The sequence below is a fragment of the Emydura macquarii genome, unplaced genomic scaffold (genome assembly GCF_026122565.2).
Source record: "Emydura macquarii macquarii isolate MOO-44397 ecotype Brisbane River unplaced genomic scaffold, CSIRO-AGI_Emac_v2 contig_1348, whole genome shotgun sequence".
Lineage (NCBI taxonomy): Eukaryota > Metazoa > Chordata > Testudines > Chelidae > Emydura > Emydura macquarii.
The window spans coordinates 22273362-22291286 of record NW_027131485.1 but is presented as its reverse complement, the minus strand read 5'-3'; the positions used below and the strand labels follow the sequence as shown (position 1 = coordinate 22291286).

At 48.1% G+C, this 17925-nt stretch overlaps 1 protein-coding gene across 27 annotated transcripts in view; it reads left to right on the top strand.

Annotated features, from left to right (window-relative positions):
* Positions 1-17925, top strand: part of MAPK8IP3 (mitogen-activated protein kinase 8 interacting protein 3) — a 135220-nt gene that overhangs the window by 110420 nt on the left and 6875 nt on the right. For all 27 annotated transcript variants that reach the window (XM_067551395.1, XM_067551390.1, XM_067551400.1 and 24 more), the window contains 7 exons: positions 3027-3149; positions 3428-3508; positions 5703-5770; positions 12768-12916; positions 14639-14810; positions 14946-15059; positions 17047-17085. In XM_067551395.1, coding sequence (XP_067407496.1) covers positions 3027-3149; positions 3428-3508; positions 5703-5770; positions 12768-12916; positions 14639-14810; positions 14946-15059; positions 17047-17085 — 746 coding nt within the window. The remainder of the gene's footprint in view (positions 1-3026; positions 3150-3427; positions 3509-5702; positions 5771-12767; positions 12917-14638; positions 14811-14945; positions 15060-17046; positions 17086-17925) is intronic.

Below are 17925 nucleotides of genomic sequence, written 5' to 3'. Positions count from 1 at the left end.
GCATGCTCTCTTGACTTAGGTTTAGATTATATGGGGGTAGGGACTGTCTTTTTGTCCTGTGTTTGTACAGCGCCTAGCACCATGGGGTTCTGATCCATGACAGGGGGGCTTCTGTGCTGTGGCAATATGCTAGAAGCTTTAAGGTATGAATCCCAGAGCTAAGAACTGACTGGTCACCACATGCCTCATTCGGAACCGGAAGTGCGCAATCAGGCAGCAGCAGAGACAAAAAAACAAATACGACCCAGTGCAGTGTTAAACGTAGACTGTTAAAAAAATAAAGGGAAAATTTTAAAAAAATTGGGCAAGGCAAGGAAACTGTTTTTATGCTTGTTTAATTTAAATTAAGATGGTTAAAAGCAGCATTTTTCTTCTGCACAGTAATGTTTCAGAGCTGTGGTAAGTCAATGTTCAGTTGTGAACTTTTGAAAGAACAACCATCACGTTTTGTTCAGAGTTACGAACATTTCCAAGTTATGAACAACCTCCATTCCCGAGGTGTTCATAACTCGGAGATTCCATTGTACAAAACATAAATAGTAACAATAGTAGTACAGTTGTTTACCATTGATCTCTGCCTGCATCCGCTGTCTGTGATGAGAAAAGTGAGGTGGCCAGCCTGTTTTTTTGGGGCAGATTCAGACTCTCGTCACTTTCATGCCAAATCAATATCACAGATGGGAAAATGTTAAAAAATAAAATGAAATAAACATGGTTCAGCCAACAGCAGACTGTGCTTCTGGCTGTTTAATAGCAAATATTTGATCTCCTAATGTGAAATCAGACCTGCTGTCACAATGAATCCCCTACCGAATATCTACACTTGAATGTTCTCATCTGACTCTTATTTGTGATGATTTTGACAGTTCTTCTTCGAGTGCTTGCACGTGTCCATTCCATGTTAGGCAAGTGCCTGCCTGGAGCACAGTCGCTGGAAATTTTTCCCTGGGTGGTACCCGTCGGGTCGTCTCTAGTGCCCTCTGGTGCCGCACTGTGTTCTCTGGGCTAAACATCATCTTGTCAAAACTCTCGGGCCCTGCTTGAGCCTCTGGTGATGTGCCCCGATCATACCTTTCCTGGAATGTGGCTTTACTGGTGATTGTTACTTTGGCTGGAAGGGTCTCAGAGATTTTGGTTCTTACGTCAGAAGCCTCGTACATGGTCATCTTTAAGGACAAGGTACAGCTATGCCCTCACCCCGCATTCCTCTTGAAGGTGGTTTTGCAGTTTCACATTAATCAGGCAATTTTCCTGCCGGTTTTCTTTCCAAAACTGCACATGAATAAGGAGGAACAACAGGTCCAGTCATTAGCAGTTAGACATGCCCTAGTGTTCTGTATAGAGAGGGCAAAACTCTTCCATAGATCCACGCAGCTCTGTATGGTAGTAGCTGAAAGGCCTTCCCATTTCTTCTCAGAGACTCTCATCCTATATTATGGCATGCATTCACATGTGCTACGAGCAGGTGGGGGTCCTACCACCAGCTGTCTTGACTGCCTTTTCTACAAGGGTGCAAGCTTCCTCAGCATTTGCAGAGTGGCGACTTGGTCGTCAGTACATACGTTTTCTTCCCACTACACCATCACACAGCAGGTCAGGGATGGTGCCGGGTTTGGTCGTGCTGTACTACAATTAGTAAGTCATTAAACGCTGATCCCACCATCTTCATGACTTCTTGGGAGTCACCTAACGTAGAGTGGACATATGCAAGCAACTCAAAGAAGGAAAAATGGTTACTAACCTTCTGTAACTGTTGTTCTTCGAGATGTGTTGCCTATGTCCATCCTACAACCTGTCCTCCTGCCCCTCTGTCAGAGTGAGCCAGCAAGAAGGAACTGAGGAGAGTGCAGGGCCAGCCAATCCCTTTGTACCAGTGACATGAGCATGCAACACCAAAGGGCCAGCCTGAGGGGAAAAATTTCTGGTGACTGTATGCTCGAGGTGTGCACACACCTAGCATGGAATGGACATGTGCAACACATCTCGAAGAACATCCGTTACAGAAAGGTTAGTAACCATTCATTCATTCATTCCAGTAATACATATAATGTGCAAGGTGCTGTACAAATATTAAAAAAGGCACCATCTTGGCCCAAAATCTTAGAGTAAATGAGATTGAAAAGGTGGGCTGGGGAAAAGGGAACAACAAACAATTGGGATGGTGACCTTTGGATGGAAGGGTGCTGTGGAAATGCAAAGAAAAAAGAGCTATTTTTGCCACTTAATTTTCTTTTTGTGTTTTAAAAAAAAAAATACAAAATATCCTCGTTAACACTAAACCAGAGGTCCCCAAACTGTGGGTTGTGCTCCCCAGAGGGGGATGTGGAGGACCATTAGGGGCAGCAGGGCCTGGGCCAGGGAGGAAGCACTACCCACCCCCAGCTGCAGACCCAGCCTCGTTCCTGGCTGCAGCCCTGGGCTTTGGCTCCTGGGCTTCGGCACCATTCCTGGCTCCCTGGGCCCCACTCCTGGCTGGCCCTGGCTCCCGGTCATGGGTCTCACTCATGGCCATGGCCCGGGCCCCACTGTTGGCCGACCGCAGCTCCAGCCCTGGCTTTGGCCCGCAGCTAGGGCCCTGGCTCCTAGCCTTGATTGCGGCCCCTGATCATGGCTCTATCCCTGCTCCCGGCGCCGGCTCCCAACTGTGGCTCCCGGGGAGCGCAGACGTGGTAATGGGGGGTGGTACAATCCAAAAAGTTTGGGAACCACTCCAGTAAACTAAGGGTGTTACCTAACACTAAGGTTACCTAACACTAAGGTTAAAACATACCTATAAAGAACAGGAAAAATCAGGGATCAAACAATTAAAGAAGGAAGAGCTGCTAGAAAAAAGCACTGTCCGACAGGGATTGCATCTGCCTTTGTGTTTGTACAGTACAATGTCGCACCCTGTGACCCTGCTTGGGGACTTGGCACTGCTTTTATATAAATGTTAATAATGAAACCTTTCAAAAGGGTCCTCAGCCATACAGATTAGGCCCAGCTCTGCCCTGTCATGAATTGATGAGTCTGTTTTCTCTCTGCAGTGAGAATGGGCAGCAGAAGACAGAGTCGAGCACAGCGCTGCCAGAGCAGGAAGCGAATGGTGATGCTGCTGCAACAGGCACCAGCGCTGCACCCACCATGTGGCTTGGAGCACAGAATGGCTGGTAGGTTCGCTTTTATCTCACAGAGCCCTATGTGCCACCCATCGTCTCTGTGTGCCACGGTTACAAAACCCCATAGATCCAGAGACCTTCCCCTATGTAGGGTGCACCCTTGCTGCACTAAGAGGTCTGAGTCAGCCATTCACTTTAAGCAGAGCAGCTCAGCCACACTTTTCAGATTCCTTTAGTGCTAGAATGAAAGACAAACCTGCCCCACCATGTAGCCTTTGTAGTTTTGTGGACCTTCCTGCTAACCATCCTTCTCTGCTCCTTTCTGCCAGGCTATACGTGCACTCAGCAGTGTCCAACTGGAAGAAGTGTCTGCATTCGATCAAGCTGAAGGATTCTGTGCTGAGCCTGGTGTAAGTTGGCATGCTGAGTGAGGGACTCTGAACCAGGGAGTGATTGCCTTCCTTGCTGTTGGTTGGTTATTTGCCTGGCCATCTTTTCCTCACCCTAGGAAGTATTCTGTAAATCGGTAAAGGTCTGTGGGGAATAGGTCACAACTAGGGTGACCATACGTCCCATTTTTGGCCAGGACAGTCCCCTTTTTAAGCCCTGTCCCTGAAGTCCCAACTTTTTTGGCAGAACTGGGCATCTGTCCCATTTGCTCTTGCCAAGTGATCAGCTGAGAAGAGCAAACGGGACAAAAGCCCAGTTCTGCCAAAGAAGTGGAGGACCGTTCGGAGGGTGAGTGGTGACGGGGACTGGCCGATGTGTCTCCATTACACGCTGCCCCTCTAGTCGGAATGATGGGGTGTCGTGCTCATTCTGCAGTCCAATCAGAGGGCAACACAGTCAGGACCATAAAGCAAACTCTTCTCCATGGAGCCACAACTCATGGGCCCAGAGCCCTACTGGGCAGCCCGCTGGTGTCTGACCGGGTCCCACAGTGTCCACTTGTGCTGGGGCGCTGAGCGTGGACAGCCTCCCTGGCAACCCCTGGAGCAGTCCCTGGAGCCCCCACCCCAGCCTCGTGTCCTCCCCACCCACCATCCTTCAGGGCCAGTCCCACGAGTCCCCTCCCACCCCAACCAGCTTCTTTATTTCCCCAGCCTGCCTCCAGTTGCCCGCTTTTGCCACCTCCCAGCAGGGGCATCATTTAAGGATGGCGGAGGGGGGCACTTCCCTCCTCTCCCCTCCCCCCCCCCCGTTTCGTACCACCAGCCGGGAGTGACCTGTCCCCCGTCACTTGCTCCTCATACCCCTCCCCCACAGGCCAGAGTGACCCCCTCCCATCCTCCCTCCATTCCCTCCTCCCCCCTCCCCATACCAAAAGCTGACATGGCGGCCCTGTGTGCCAGCCTTTCACCACCTCCCCAGGGCCGCTCTCTGGAATCTCTTTGGTCCCTCCCACTTCCCAGAGCCTCCTTCCTGCCTCTCTGCTATCCCAGCCCCCCAGGGGGCATCACACTGCTACCTGGATTATAGCCCAGTAGCTTCACCGTCTGGCTCCGGGCCCAAAAATACACGGGTGCACGCCCACACTGCCTGGCTGCCAGATCCCAGCCCAGACCCGTTCCTCTTCCCCTGCACCGTCTCTGCTCCTTGGCCCAATTGGGATGCAGAGGACAAGCACGTCCCACTTTCAGTTTAAGGACACATAGTCACCCTACTCTCAACCCACTCCCTGCTCATTGATCCATTTCAGCCTCAGAGGGCCTGTCTACACTGCACGCTAAACCCAGGTCTCTGTGGGACCTGGGCTTGCGGATTCAGTGTTTCCAAGCCCATACTTGAGTATCCCCACTGCATTGTAAAGCTGGGTTTGCAGCTGCTGGATCTGGGTCTCACAGCTGTGCTAATGCATCCATACTGCACTACACAGACCTTCTGATGTGGGTCTGTGGCTAGACCTGCATCCCACACTGCAAAATGACAGGTCTTGAACCTGACTCACAAGCGGACTTGGGCTCTGACCCATCCCTGTAGCAGGGTCCTAGAATTCAGGTTCTGAGAGCTTGCTAATCTAAGTCAGGCTGTTTTGTGTGTAGATGGAATCTTGGGCTCAAACCTGAGTCAGAGCCCGGGCTAAGTGTGCAATATAGACATACCCATGCTGGGCTACCTTCTTTCCCAGTTGCAGGCTTGGCAGTGCCTGATCAATACCGTACTGAAAGAGACAGCAATGTTGGAAATAAGTTAGTTGGGGGGAGAAGAGAAGAGAAGCAGCTTGATTATCTTTTCACTCCCATTAGTGTAAATTAGAAATCGGTGGAGTTGCACTAATGTAAAAGCAGTGAAAAGGAGAGGTGAAACTCAGCAGGGCATTGCTGAGCCCCTGGCCAGTTTAATAATGAAGACACAGTGCCACCCATAGAACAAAGAAGCTATGTGTTGTGTACGACTACGTGTCTCCAAGTGCTGGATTTTGCAGAGATAGTGGCGAGAACATATCTGTGATTTGTCTAGATACAGGAAATGATTTATAACCAAGAGAGGGGGAGAAGGAATCTCTCATTCCTCAGACCAAGCAGACCATTAGAGCATCCGAATCCAGCAGCATTTCCTGTTATTGCCAGATTTTCATAAGCGTTTTCTTCTCTGTTATTTCAGACATGTGAAAGGACGGGTTCTTGTTGCCCTGGCAGATGGAACACTAGCCATATTCCACCGAGGAGAAGGTAAGGATCAAAGCAGCAGAGATGAATGAGCCAGCTTCAAAGCAGAAGCAGATGAATGAATTAAGCATGTCAGTGCTGTTCTGATTGAAGAAGGCAGGGTGCCAGATGGCTGGGGTATGAAAACTTCCTAAAATCTAAGGCTATTATAAAAGTATTACCCTCATCCTAAATCATTATAGCTCCTCTTACTTCCAAGTTGTAATTCTTTATCCTACTAGTTGCAACTGATTTTTTTGTCCCTAGAGATCATCTCTGTTACTCTTCAACTCCTAGCTGCATTCACACCTGGGAACTTCAGAGCAGTTTTCAGTTGTGACCAAAGTTCCCAGGACAAGACCTTGCTCAGTTATTCCTTGAATTCCCTGAGGGTAGAGCAGTGGATCAATATCACACACTAAGGGACAGGCTGTTTTGGGTGCAAACCTATTTTGATTCAACATCTGTTATGGTTGGTTAGGCCAGGGCAGGCCTTAGGGAAAATGGTGCCCTGGGCAAACTTGTGTTTTGTCCCCCTTGTGAACCCCCCTATTGCCCACCCACCTGCCATCGCCCCGGCCCACGTGGGTCCCCCACCCCACTGTCTCCACTCAGTGCTTAATTCGTTTTGAAAGAAGTGCCGGGGCTCAGCGCCCCGCACAAATTGAGCACTGACTAGGTGGCCGGAGAGCAGCGGCTGCTGGCCGGGTGCCCAGTTTTGAAGGCAGCACCACCCCCAGCAGCAAGGATGGCATGGTATATGGTGTATTGTCACCTTTACTTCTGCACTGCTACTGGTTGCGGCGCTGCCTTCAGAGCTGGGTGCCCAGCGGGGAGCCACCACTCTCCGGCTGCCCAGCTTGGAAGGCAAAAAACCAGAGAACCACTAAGTTACAAGAAATTTGTCACACTTTCACATCACGTGATTTGGGCAAAAAAAATGTCAGCTTCAAAACGCCATACAGAACAAGATATCTTTCTGTACATGGTAAAAGACACCACTTCCTAGAGCTTGTCTCTTGTATCTGCTCTATCTGGCTGCTTTAATACAGTGTCATGAGAAAGGATCATTTCTAGGTCAGCTTTCCTTCCTGCTGGTCTGTTATTGCAGATTTAATATTTTAAAGCAAACAAACAAGATAAAGACTTATTATACCCTTTTTGAATTTGTAATTTAAAAAAAAGTAGGAGGTAAGTATTCTAAAATGGACGTACTCTCTTTCACACATTCCAGTAAAAGAGGATGGACACTGCATCGTTTACTACAAGAATTTCATAGAATCATAGAAGATTAGGGTTGGAAGAGACCTCAGGAGGTCATCTAGTCCAACCCCCTGCTCAAAGCAGGACCAACCCCAACTAAATCATTCCAGCGAGGGCTTTGCCAAGCCACTCCTTAAAAACCTCTAAGGATGGAGATTCCACCACCTCCCTAGGTAACCCATTCCAGTGCTTCACCACCCTCCTAATGAAAACGTTTTTTCTAATATCTAACTTAGACCTCCCCCACTGCTACTTCAGACCATTGCTCCTAATTCAGTCATCTGCCACCACTGAGAACAGCCTAGCTACATCCTCCCAGGATCACCCTTTCAGATATTTAGAGGCTGCGATCAAATCCCCCCTTATTCCTCTCTTCTGCAGACTAAACAAACCCAGTTCCCTCAGCCTCTCCTCATAAATCATGTGCCCCAGCCCCCTATCATTTTCCTTGCCCTCTGTTGGACTCTCTTTAATTTGTCCACATCCTTCCTGTAGTGGGGGGCCCAAAACTGGACACAATACTCCAGATATGGCCTCACCAGTGCTGAATAGAGGGAACAATCACTTCCCTTGATCTGCTGGCAATGTTGCTACTAATGCAGCCCAATATGCTGTTAGCCTTTTTGGCAATAAGGGTGCACTGTTGACTCTCATCCAGCTTCTTGTCCAGTGTAGCCCCCGGCACCATTTGGAGGAAAATCCTCCATGGTCCCGTTGCAGTGGTCTCTGACCCCGTTGTTGGTCACCGGTTCCTTGGCACCGCCTAGAGGAAGTGGGCACTGTGCCACTATGGTCTCAGAGGGAAGAAACCTCTTTGGATCCTTTGCCACACCAAAGACATACCAGTACCTGGCCTACGTACCAGTACCAGCCCCCCAGCTGGCAGTTGGCCACCAGGCCACTGGCCCATGCAGTGGCAATATTCAAGCTGTGGGGGTTTCCCCTGGTACTGGGCCCCCTTCCCACTGGTCAGACTTAGTGGTGTCTGAGACACATGCTGCTGCCTCCTCCCGTCTGGTACTGGACCCCGACTCTGGTACCGAGATTCCAGAAGTGGCCCCAATGGACATGGTGCAGGTGGAGGAAGAAAAGGCAGCTTGTCCTGCGATGAAGGCTTCTTCCTCGACATTCTCAGATGAGGTGGTTGCAGGCCCTAGTATTCTGTTCCCGTCGGACAACTTCAGGGCCCACCATAAGCTTCTGAAACAGGTCGCTGCAAACTTGAAGCTGAGGAACTGAAGGAGTCTCTCACAGCTTCATTGATATCCTGGCTGCAGCAGCCCCATCCAGTGTCATCCTGCCAGTTAACGAGGTGGTGTTGGGAGGGTGCTATGGCGCACCCCTTCGTCTCTCCCCCCACCTCGGAGAAGGGCGGAGAAGAACTATGTATTGGCCAGTGGGTTTGAGTACCTGCACTTGCACGCACCCCCAGGCTCCCTGGTGGTGGCGGTTGCAAACGAACAAGACTGACGGACAGCCAACTGCTACTTCCAAAAATAAGAGGCCAAGAGACCAGACCTGTTTGGGCACAAGGTTTGTTCGACGGGCAGCCTCCAGTTACATATCTCTAACCAGCAGACTCTGCTGGCGAGGTACGATTTTAACCTGTGGGATTCAATGGCCAAATTTAAGGACTCCCTACCACAGGAGTTGAGGCAGGAGTTCATGGCCATCCTGGAGGAAGGCAAGATGGTGGCCAGGACTTCCCTACAGGCACCGTGGATGCGACCAACTCAGCAGCCAGGAATATGGCATCAGCAGTCACCATGAGGTGCTGTTTGTGGCTCCAGTCATCAGGCCTCTCTCACCAAGTGCCACAGTCCATCCAGGACCTCCTCTTCGAGGGGCTCTCCCTGTTCTCCGAACAGACGGACTCCAAGCTTCACAGTCTCAAAGACTCAAGGGCTATGCTGTGCTGCCTGGGCCTTTACAGGCCCCCGTCTCCAGGAGAATTTTAGGCCCCAGCAGCCTTCCCGATTCCCAGCACCTCCCAGACAGGAGCCCTACAAAAGAAAGGGAAAAGGCTATAAACGACACCAGCCACTACCTTCTGCCTCAGCCTCCCAGTTGGGCTCACATAGATACCGTGGCAGGGCCAGGCAGGCCATTTGAAGGTACGCCTGAGGATGGCATACCAGCCCTGGCTCTGGATCCATCCCACCTTTTGTTTTAAGACTGCCTGTCACCCTTCAGCCTAGTGTGGTCATTTATAACTTCAAACCATTGGGTATTCGGCACTATGGCAGTCAGTTACACCCTCCAGTCTTCATCCACCGCTCCCTCCCACTCCCACCCGTCCCTCTTCAGGGACTCTTCTTATGAGCAGCTTTTTGTCCAGGAGGTGCAAGCCCTCCTATGTGTAGGGGTCATAGAGGAGGTTCTTTGAGACCTGAGAGGGAAAGGGTTTTATTCCCGATATTTCCTAATCCCGAAAGTCATCCAAAAGGATTTCATCCTGGATAACCACCGGTGTCTGAGCTTGCTACGAGCAAGTGAAGGTTCCGCCTCCAGCCATCATGACCGCTCATTCCACGAGAGCCCAGGTTTCATCAGAATTCCTCACACAAGTCCCAATCCAGGACATCCACAGAACTATGACATGGTCCCATACGTTCATACCTTTGCATCCCACTATGCCATCACCCAACAGGCCAGATATGAGGCCAGCTTTGGGAGAGCAGTGTTCCAGTCAGCACATCCATGAACTCTGAGCTCACCTCCGGGGGTACTGCTTGTGAGTCACCTAGCATTGACTGGATACAAGCAAGCACCTGAAGAAGAAAGAACAGTTACCAGCCTTTCGTAATTGTTGTTCTTCAAGATGTGTTGCTCATCTCCATTCCACAACCCATCCTCTTTTCCCTCTGGCAAAAAGGAACTGAGAGTGTGCAGAGACAGGGCCAATCTGCCCTCGGGGGAGATTCTTTCCCAACCCCAAATATGGCAATCAGTTAAACTCTGAGCATGTGGGCAAGACTCACCAGTCAGACACCCAAGAAAGAATTCTCTGTAATAACTCAGAACCCACCCATCTAACATCCTTTCACAAGCCATTGGCATATGTACCACCAGTAGTCAAAGATCAGTCAATTGCCAAACTAGGCTGTCCCATTATACCATCCCCTCCATAAATCTATCAAGTTCATTTTTGAAGCTAGCTAGATTTGATATTGGGAAGTTAAAGTCTCCCATAATCACACAGTTCCCAGGAGTATTTACTTCATTAAAAGCCTTGAGCAGGTCTCTATCCATGTCCAAATCAGATCCTGGTGGTCTGTAGCACACCCCAGGTGCTATCCCAGGGGAAACTCTATTGTTTTCTTCCCCAATATGATTTTTACCCAGACAGACTCTGTCTTATCAATTCCATGCTAGAGTTTGTCCTGTGGATACCACTGAGGGAAAAATCTCAGGCAACTGTGCACGCAGTGTGCACACACTTAGCATGAATGGACATGAGCAACACATCTTGAAGAACAACAGTTATGAACAGTTAGTAACTGTTTTTTTTGGACTTGGACATACATTGTCTGCTATTAATCAGTCTTTACAAAAATAATAATTTGAATAGGCGCATTGGTATTGTGAAAGTTGATTCCAGTGCTTATTCTGAAGAACTTATCTTTATTAGGAATTAATTTCTAGTGAAATTCCTCCTTTGCAAACCCATACATTCTAGCTTTAACAACATCACATATCTGCAATGTCTGTCTGAGAATCGGCAAGAAAACCTTCTTTCTCTCTCCCAACACATACTATATATAGCCCTAGGAGTCTGCCATATGTGATTTAACTTCAAGATATAAAGACTGTATGGTAGAACATAGAATAGGTCTTTATTCCTCACGACAGCAGCAAAACATTAAAATGCTTGCAGACAAATCAACCCAAATATAGACAGTGCTGCTCCGAAACGCTGAACAGCTCAGCTACAGCAGGAGCTAGGGACAGATCCTGCAACCTTTCAGTGGGATGAAGTGTATGAGTAAAGGCTCCTTGCAGAGTAAAGGTTTACAGATCAACTCCTGCTGCTAGGTTTCTGCATGCAAGAATGAGTAAGGGAAGGCGAGAACCGAGGCAGACGGGGGATGCGCTATTGCAGAGGAGCTGAGAGATGGTAATCACTGATCGTGTTGAGCGTGATTTTAGGTATCTAATCTGAGATGTATGTCTGAAATGATTTATAAAATACACAACAACAATGAATAGCCCCTTCTCCCCAATCTCCTCTCGCCCCTTCTGCGCCCATGTAGAGAAAATGACCTGGATGCACAAAGCACCTGGCATTGCTGCTCCCCCCCAAAACGTTCCCCCGTGCTCCCATAGGGGGAGCTAGCAGCAATGTCAGACACTCTGCATCCAGGTCACTCTCCCCTCCATGGGCTGCATAAGGGGAGGGCAGGAGAGCAGCTCCTGATGCCACGCAGCCCACGGGGGGGAAAGGGACCTGGACACACAGAGCATCTGGTGTTGCTGCTTGCTCTCCCCCACCTGGGCGGCGCTGAGGAATGTTCGGGGGAGGTGAACATCCCCGAACGTTCTTCCATGGAGAGGAAGCTGGGAGAAAACTGGGCACCCCCTCACCTCTATATGTTTGAGGGGGCAATGCTCCTGCAAACTGCCCCCATGCACAGCACTCCCCACTGTCACTCATTGCTCGGGGCACCCCTCTGCCTGCATGCACTCTGTGCTGTGCACAGCGTCCTAGGCAGTCACCCACGTCTCCCACCCTTACTGCTGGCCCGGGGTTAGGCAGTGTTAACCTGGAGATTGGGTCTGACCATTCAGAACATCCATATTAAAGATGCAATAATCCTTCCTGACCTAGAAGTCAGATGTCTTCAGAGGAAGCATGATTGCTGTAGTAGTTGGAGCATAGGTCTAGGTGATGAGAGATCTGGGTTCTGTCCCTGGCTCTAAGTGACTTTGGGCAAAGCTTTAACTATGCTTCAGCGCCTCAGTTTGTAAAATGGGACTAATAATGCCCCTTACCGAGGCACTCTAAGCCTAATTCATTGAAACAAGCTTTGAGATAATCCCATTGGGATTTCTTTCTTTTTTCCCCCATTGATTTTGCTGTAACTAATTAAAAAGCTTAGGGGAGTTCACGGTAAGAATGGAGGCATTACTCAACCAGATTTTGGGAGCTTTCCACCATGTATTTAATAGGTACGAGGCTCCCATCCCAGCTATTATGAATCTGTGACCTGTTAGATCTAGGGAAAATGACCTGGGGGGGGAGGGGGTCCTATAATCCATGACCCTCCGCTGCCAGTCTAGCAGGAGTCAACACTTGATTATTTGACATTCAGAATCTCCAAATTCTATTTTAATGTAATAAACTATGTGGCTTGTTGTGTTGCTTATTATGGAAGTTTTCCAGCAGAAATTCTTTTCATGTTTGGCAGCACAAGGATTTCTGTATTCTCCATGTTCTGATCACTATGTGTCAGGATTTCTGTCCTGGGTTTTCTCTTGTTCTAATGGTATGAGTTGTATTTTTGAATAATTTATTCTTGAAGATTCTGGGCCAGTCATGTGCTTCTCTGTGAATACTCAGAAAACTAAGAGTATTTGTTACCTATGGCTGTGTTTTAAATAACTAACACAGCTCTCGTTTACAGAAAGTATGAGACTAGAACAATCCATTCCCACTAGGAGTGTAGACCTAGAATTAAATGGAAAAGAAAATGACAGGGTTGTGCATAACATCTGATGAAGTACACAACACCCCTCTAATGCCTTTGTTTCTCCCTAGATGGTCAGTGGGATCTCAGCAACTATCACCTGATGGACCTAGGTCACACCCACCATTCCATCCGCTGCATGGCTGTCGTGTATGATAGAGTCTGGTGTGGCTATAAGAACAAAGTCCATGTCATCCAGCCCAAGACAATGCAGATTGAGGTGAGGAGGGGTGTGTGTGTGAGAGAGAGAGAAAGTGAGAGTAAAGATGTATTTGTTCTTCTAGCTGCTCTTCTGCAGGGCAGTGAGGGAATGCAGAACCTTTGTATCCTCATTGCTAAGGATAAGATTATGTCATGAAGGTCACAGAATCTGTGACTTCCTGCAACCTCCTTGACATTTTCTGCTTCGGCTGGGGAGGACGGAGCATGAGCTGTCAGCCAGCGGAGAGCCTGGTAGTTCTCTGCCCCCATGGGCTGGGAGAAAAGGGAACCTGGAACTCTAAGCCTCAGCGAGCAGCTGGGGACTTCTGGAGCTCCCTGCCACTGACAGCAGGCCCTGCAGCTCCCAGATGTCATGAGTGGCTGGGGGGGTTCCCAGAGCTCCCAGCAGCCATGGGCAGCCCCTGTAGCTCCTAGCCATCATGGGTGCCGGGCGGCTCTCTGGAGCTCCGATCCACAGAGCCCCTGAAGCTCCAAGCTGCTGCAGAGGGCATGGGGGACCTGGAACTTTAATCCGCCATGGATGGCAACGGATCCCCGCAGCTCCAAGCCACCACCACAGGTGGGGGGGACAGATTCAGGAGCTCCCAGCTGCTGCCATGGGGAATGGAGCCCTCCCCCCCACAGTTCCAAGCCATCGCTGGTGGCAGTGGCCCCCTGCAGCTCTGAGCCATGTGCCCCACAGACCCAAAGCTCTCAGCCGGGCACCCAGCTCTCTGCCTCTGCAGGCCGATGGGGGGGACCTGCCCCACTGCTCTCATCCCACCCCCACCCCACTCCCCAGGCAGCCCCATTTTGTCACGGATAGTTATTTTTAGTAAAAGTCTGTGAATTTTTGTTTATTGCCCGTGACTCTCCCTGACTTTTAGTAAATCTTAACCTTATTCATTGCTGACTCCACATTGTAGGGCAAGAACTGTAACCGGCATGTTACTCTGGAAATCTGCCAGAATAGCTCTCCTGACATTATTCCTCATTTCTCCCCATGGGGATCCTCAGATCACATCTCAATTTAGCACTTCCTCTGATTTAACTGACGAAGCTGGGAGTCTGTACCCGGCACTGGTGTGTATCTGCTGATGGGAAATCCAACTTGCACGTGGCCGCAAGCAGTATATGACTGCATAATGGGCAGAGGGTGGGTAGCAAGCTGTGGAGATTCCACTTATCAAAGAGAAAGATGCTAGTTTAAAACCCATCTTGTGGAAATCATGCTTTGTTACAATATAATCGTATAACAGGAGCAACCATGCCTATAGGATGCAGCTGCTATAAAAGGGGAGGAATATAAACAGAAAATCCACAACCAGTAACTTTACCTCACTCAACCCTAGCAAGATCCTCGTCCTTGTGCTTTTACAAACGTGACTGAGAAGTGCTGGGAGATTCCTGTTGCACTGCTTGAAAAGTATTCTGAATAAGGCAAAATTGTTTCATTTCAAGTCACTCTTTGACATGAGCCTTTTCCTTCACATCCTAGTTCCCAAGTAGTCTGTTTGACTATCTCAGACTGTAACAACTCTCCCTATGGAGAGGAAGCCAGAGGAACAACTGGTCAGTCACGTAATTGAGCTGAGGAGCTTCTCTCTCCTGTAGTGGAGGTTTCAGAGACTGGCAGAGCTGTCTCCTTAGTTTATGCATCTGACCCCAGAGTCTTGAAAGCCAACAAGTGTCCCCAGCCCAGGGAATGAACTCACACTGCTCCCCCTATGTGGCATTTCAGAAATCCTTTGATGCCCACCCACGCCGGGAGAGCCAGGTCCGGCAGCTGGCATGGATTGGAGATGGGGTGTGGGTTTCCATTCGTCTGGACTCCACACTGAGGCTATACCATGCCCACACCCATCAGCACCTCCAGGATGTGGACATAGAGCCTTATGTCAGCAAGATGCTAGGTGAGAAGGCAGAGGCAGTCAGTAAATGGCCTCTTGGTTATTCTGGTGAGCAGGGAGCATCAATGTTTATTAGGAGGCATTGCTCCAAATGTTACTTTCCTAACTGATTCTGCAATTCTCACTCATGCTTGGTAGGCACTGGAAAGCTGGGCTTCTCGTTTGTGCGAATCACAGCCCTGCTCATCGCTGGCAACCGCCTCTGGGTTGGGACAGGGAATGGTGTCGTCATCTCCATCCCGCTGACTGAGAGTAGGTGATGTTCATCAGACATTCTGCTGTGTTTCCATGATGTTAGCAGTGTCTTTATTTGCTAATTGCACTGTGAAGGAGTGGCTCTTGCAGACTAATGGTTCCTTGGTGTATCTCCACTCTGATCCTATGCATCTTGATGCCACAACTGGAATTCTGCTCATAGCAGTGTTCAGGGAGAAAGGGAGGGATGGACAATGAAGACAGCTTAGTTTGGTTTCTCCCCATGTTACAGAAATGCATTCCTCAGTCTAGAGCATTCTAGGACATCATTATGGATAGCTGAGTGTGGACGTCAACTCGGTGTGCTGCTGCGGTCAAAAAAGCTAACAAGATGTTCGAATGCATAAGGAACAGGCTGTAGAATAATGCTGAAAAATGTATAACTCCATTATATAAATCAGTGGGACTTCCTCCTCTAGAACATGGTGGGCAGTGCCGATCATCCCATCTCAAAATGGATATAACAGGATTAGGGAGGGTTCAGAGTTGGGCAACAGGAATGATCAAAAGCTGGAAAATCTCTCATATGAAAAGAGATTGAAAAGATTGTGATTTTTACCTTAGAAGGGAGATGAATAAGAGGTATATAAAATAGTGACGGTTGTAGCAAAAGCAAATTGGGAATGTCTGTTCTTCCCTGTTTCACAGCACATGCACAAGGGACAGTAAATTAAATTGAAAGGAGGGCAATTAAAAACCAAGAAAAGGAAATATTTTTTTGCACAACTTGTAAATAAACTGTGGAACTCACTGCCACAGGATATTGTTGAGGCTAAGAACTTAATAAGATTTAAAAAGGGGCTGGACGCTTATCTGGATATTAGGAGTATCCATAGTTGCCATAATTAATTCAACAAAGATTTGGAAGGGGTGTAAATGCTCATGCATCAGGGTGTAAGCCAGACACAGGCTGCTGCTGATCATGACTTTAATATGGCTGGCAATGTCGATTGAGAGCATGAGGGAGATTGAAGCAGTGGGAAATACAGCCTGTTTCTGGAAGGGGGCTACAGAATGAGAAGTCATCTGCGAGATCATTTCAGTCGGGATTTCATGATGCTGTAGAGAGCTGAACTTCTCTCACTGGCAGCATCGCCCATGGCTGAGGATGTGGAAGATTTATTAAATCAAATCAGAGACTTAAGTTTACTCAGTCCAGTAAAAATCAGTATCTTAAGCCAACTCTATAAAGTAAAGTGAGGAAAGCCAGCAAGAGCTAACAGGCAAGATTCTAGAGCTAGGGAGGAGGGGCACTGGTTTAAACACTCAGTAATGCCACTCTTTACCTGCCCATCAACAGCTAACTCACTTTCCATTGGGGAAAGTTTGCTCCTAAGTGGACTTGAATATACTGGAATTTGCTATTAGAATAGCAGGGCTCCCTCTTCTTCCCCTGGTGGTGGCAGTTAAAGGAATGCTGGATAGAGTATGTCTGTTTTATATAAGGAGAAGCAAATCCACTGTACTCCTCCTGGAAGTGGGGACTGGAATTGTCCACTCCTGCTGCTTTTGACACAGTAACGCTGATGTCTGTGTCAATGACTCAATCATTAAATACAACCCTCTGTGCATCATAACCTCAGATCTCACTTCTGAGCCTATATTTATTGTAAGGCCTGGCCCTTCTTGTGGACACTGTCATAACAGTTGAGTTCAACTCAATTCACATTGCAAGCAAATTCCACTAGCCTGTGATACTTATGTAGAAATGTGGTTTTGAAAATGCAGTAAGAGTTCACTGTGAAGCTGAATTTTTGAGCATGTGAACTGTCTCCCTTCCCTGATGCTGCAGCATGTTTTTTTCAGCTAAGAAAGAGGAGAGCAAAAGCAGTGTGTTCTTACAAGGTGACTCTGAATCTACAGCATCCGTTTTGTGCTTTCTCTATATTTATAAATTTGTTTCAATAATTGCCTTTTTTTTCTCTCCCCACCTGCCTGTCTGTTCCCATGTCCCTCTGTTTTCCCATTCCTTGCCTGTACCTAGCTGTAGTCCTCCACCGAGGCCAACTCCTTGGGCTCCGGGGTAAGTCCAACACTTCCTTTCTTCTAGATTTCAGATGTCATTCCTTATCCACCCATCGACCTTTCCAGTCATTTTCCCATCCCTTCATCCATTCACTTCTATCCATCCATTTATCCATTTACCTCTCATTTTAAGTTGCTATCACTGAGAAGAGACAGGAGATAATATAAATATCCTCATTCCTTTGGGGCAGAGAATATTTGAATCCTTCTAGGCTGCCATCGCATTTGTTTTATTATGCAACTAAGTACTTTAATCTCTCCAGTTAGTTCCATTATTTGGATGGGAAGAAGCGGTAGATATGATGTATCTTGACTTTAGTAAGTCTTTTGAAACAGTCTCACATGACTTTCTCATAAACAAACTAGGGAAATATAGTGCAGATGAACCTACTATAAGGCGGGTGGATAACTGATTGGAAAACCATAATCAGAGAGTAGTTATCAATGGTTCACAGTCAAGCTGGAAGGGCATAATGAGTGGGGTCTTGCAGGGATCTGTCCTGGGTCCGGTTCTATTCAATATTTTCATCAATGATTTGCATAATGGCATAGACAGCACACTTACAAAGTGGTTGCAAGTGCTTTGGAGGACAAAATTAGAATTCAAAATGATCTTGACAAACTGGAGAAATGGTCTGAAATAAATAGGATGAAATTCAATAAGGACAAATGCAAAGTACTACAATTAGGAAGGAAGAATCAATTGTACAAATACAAAATGGGAAATGACTGCCTAGGAGGGAGTACTGGAGAAAGGAGCTGCGAATCATAGTGGATCACAAACTACATGTAATGTAATGTATATTGACAGTGTAACACTGTTGCAAAAAAAGTGAAT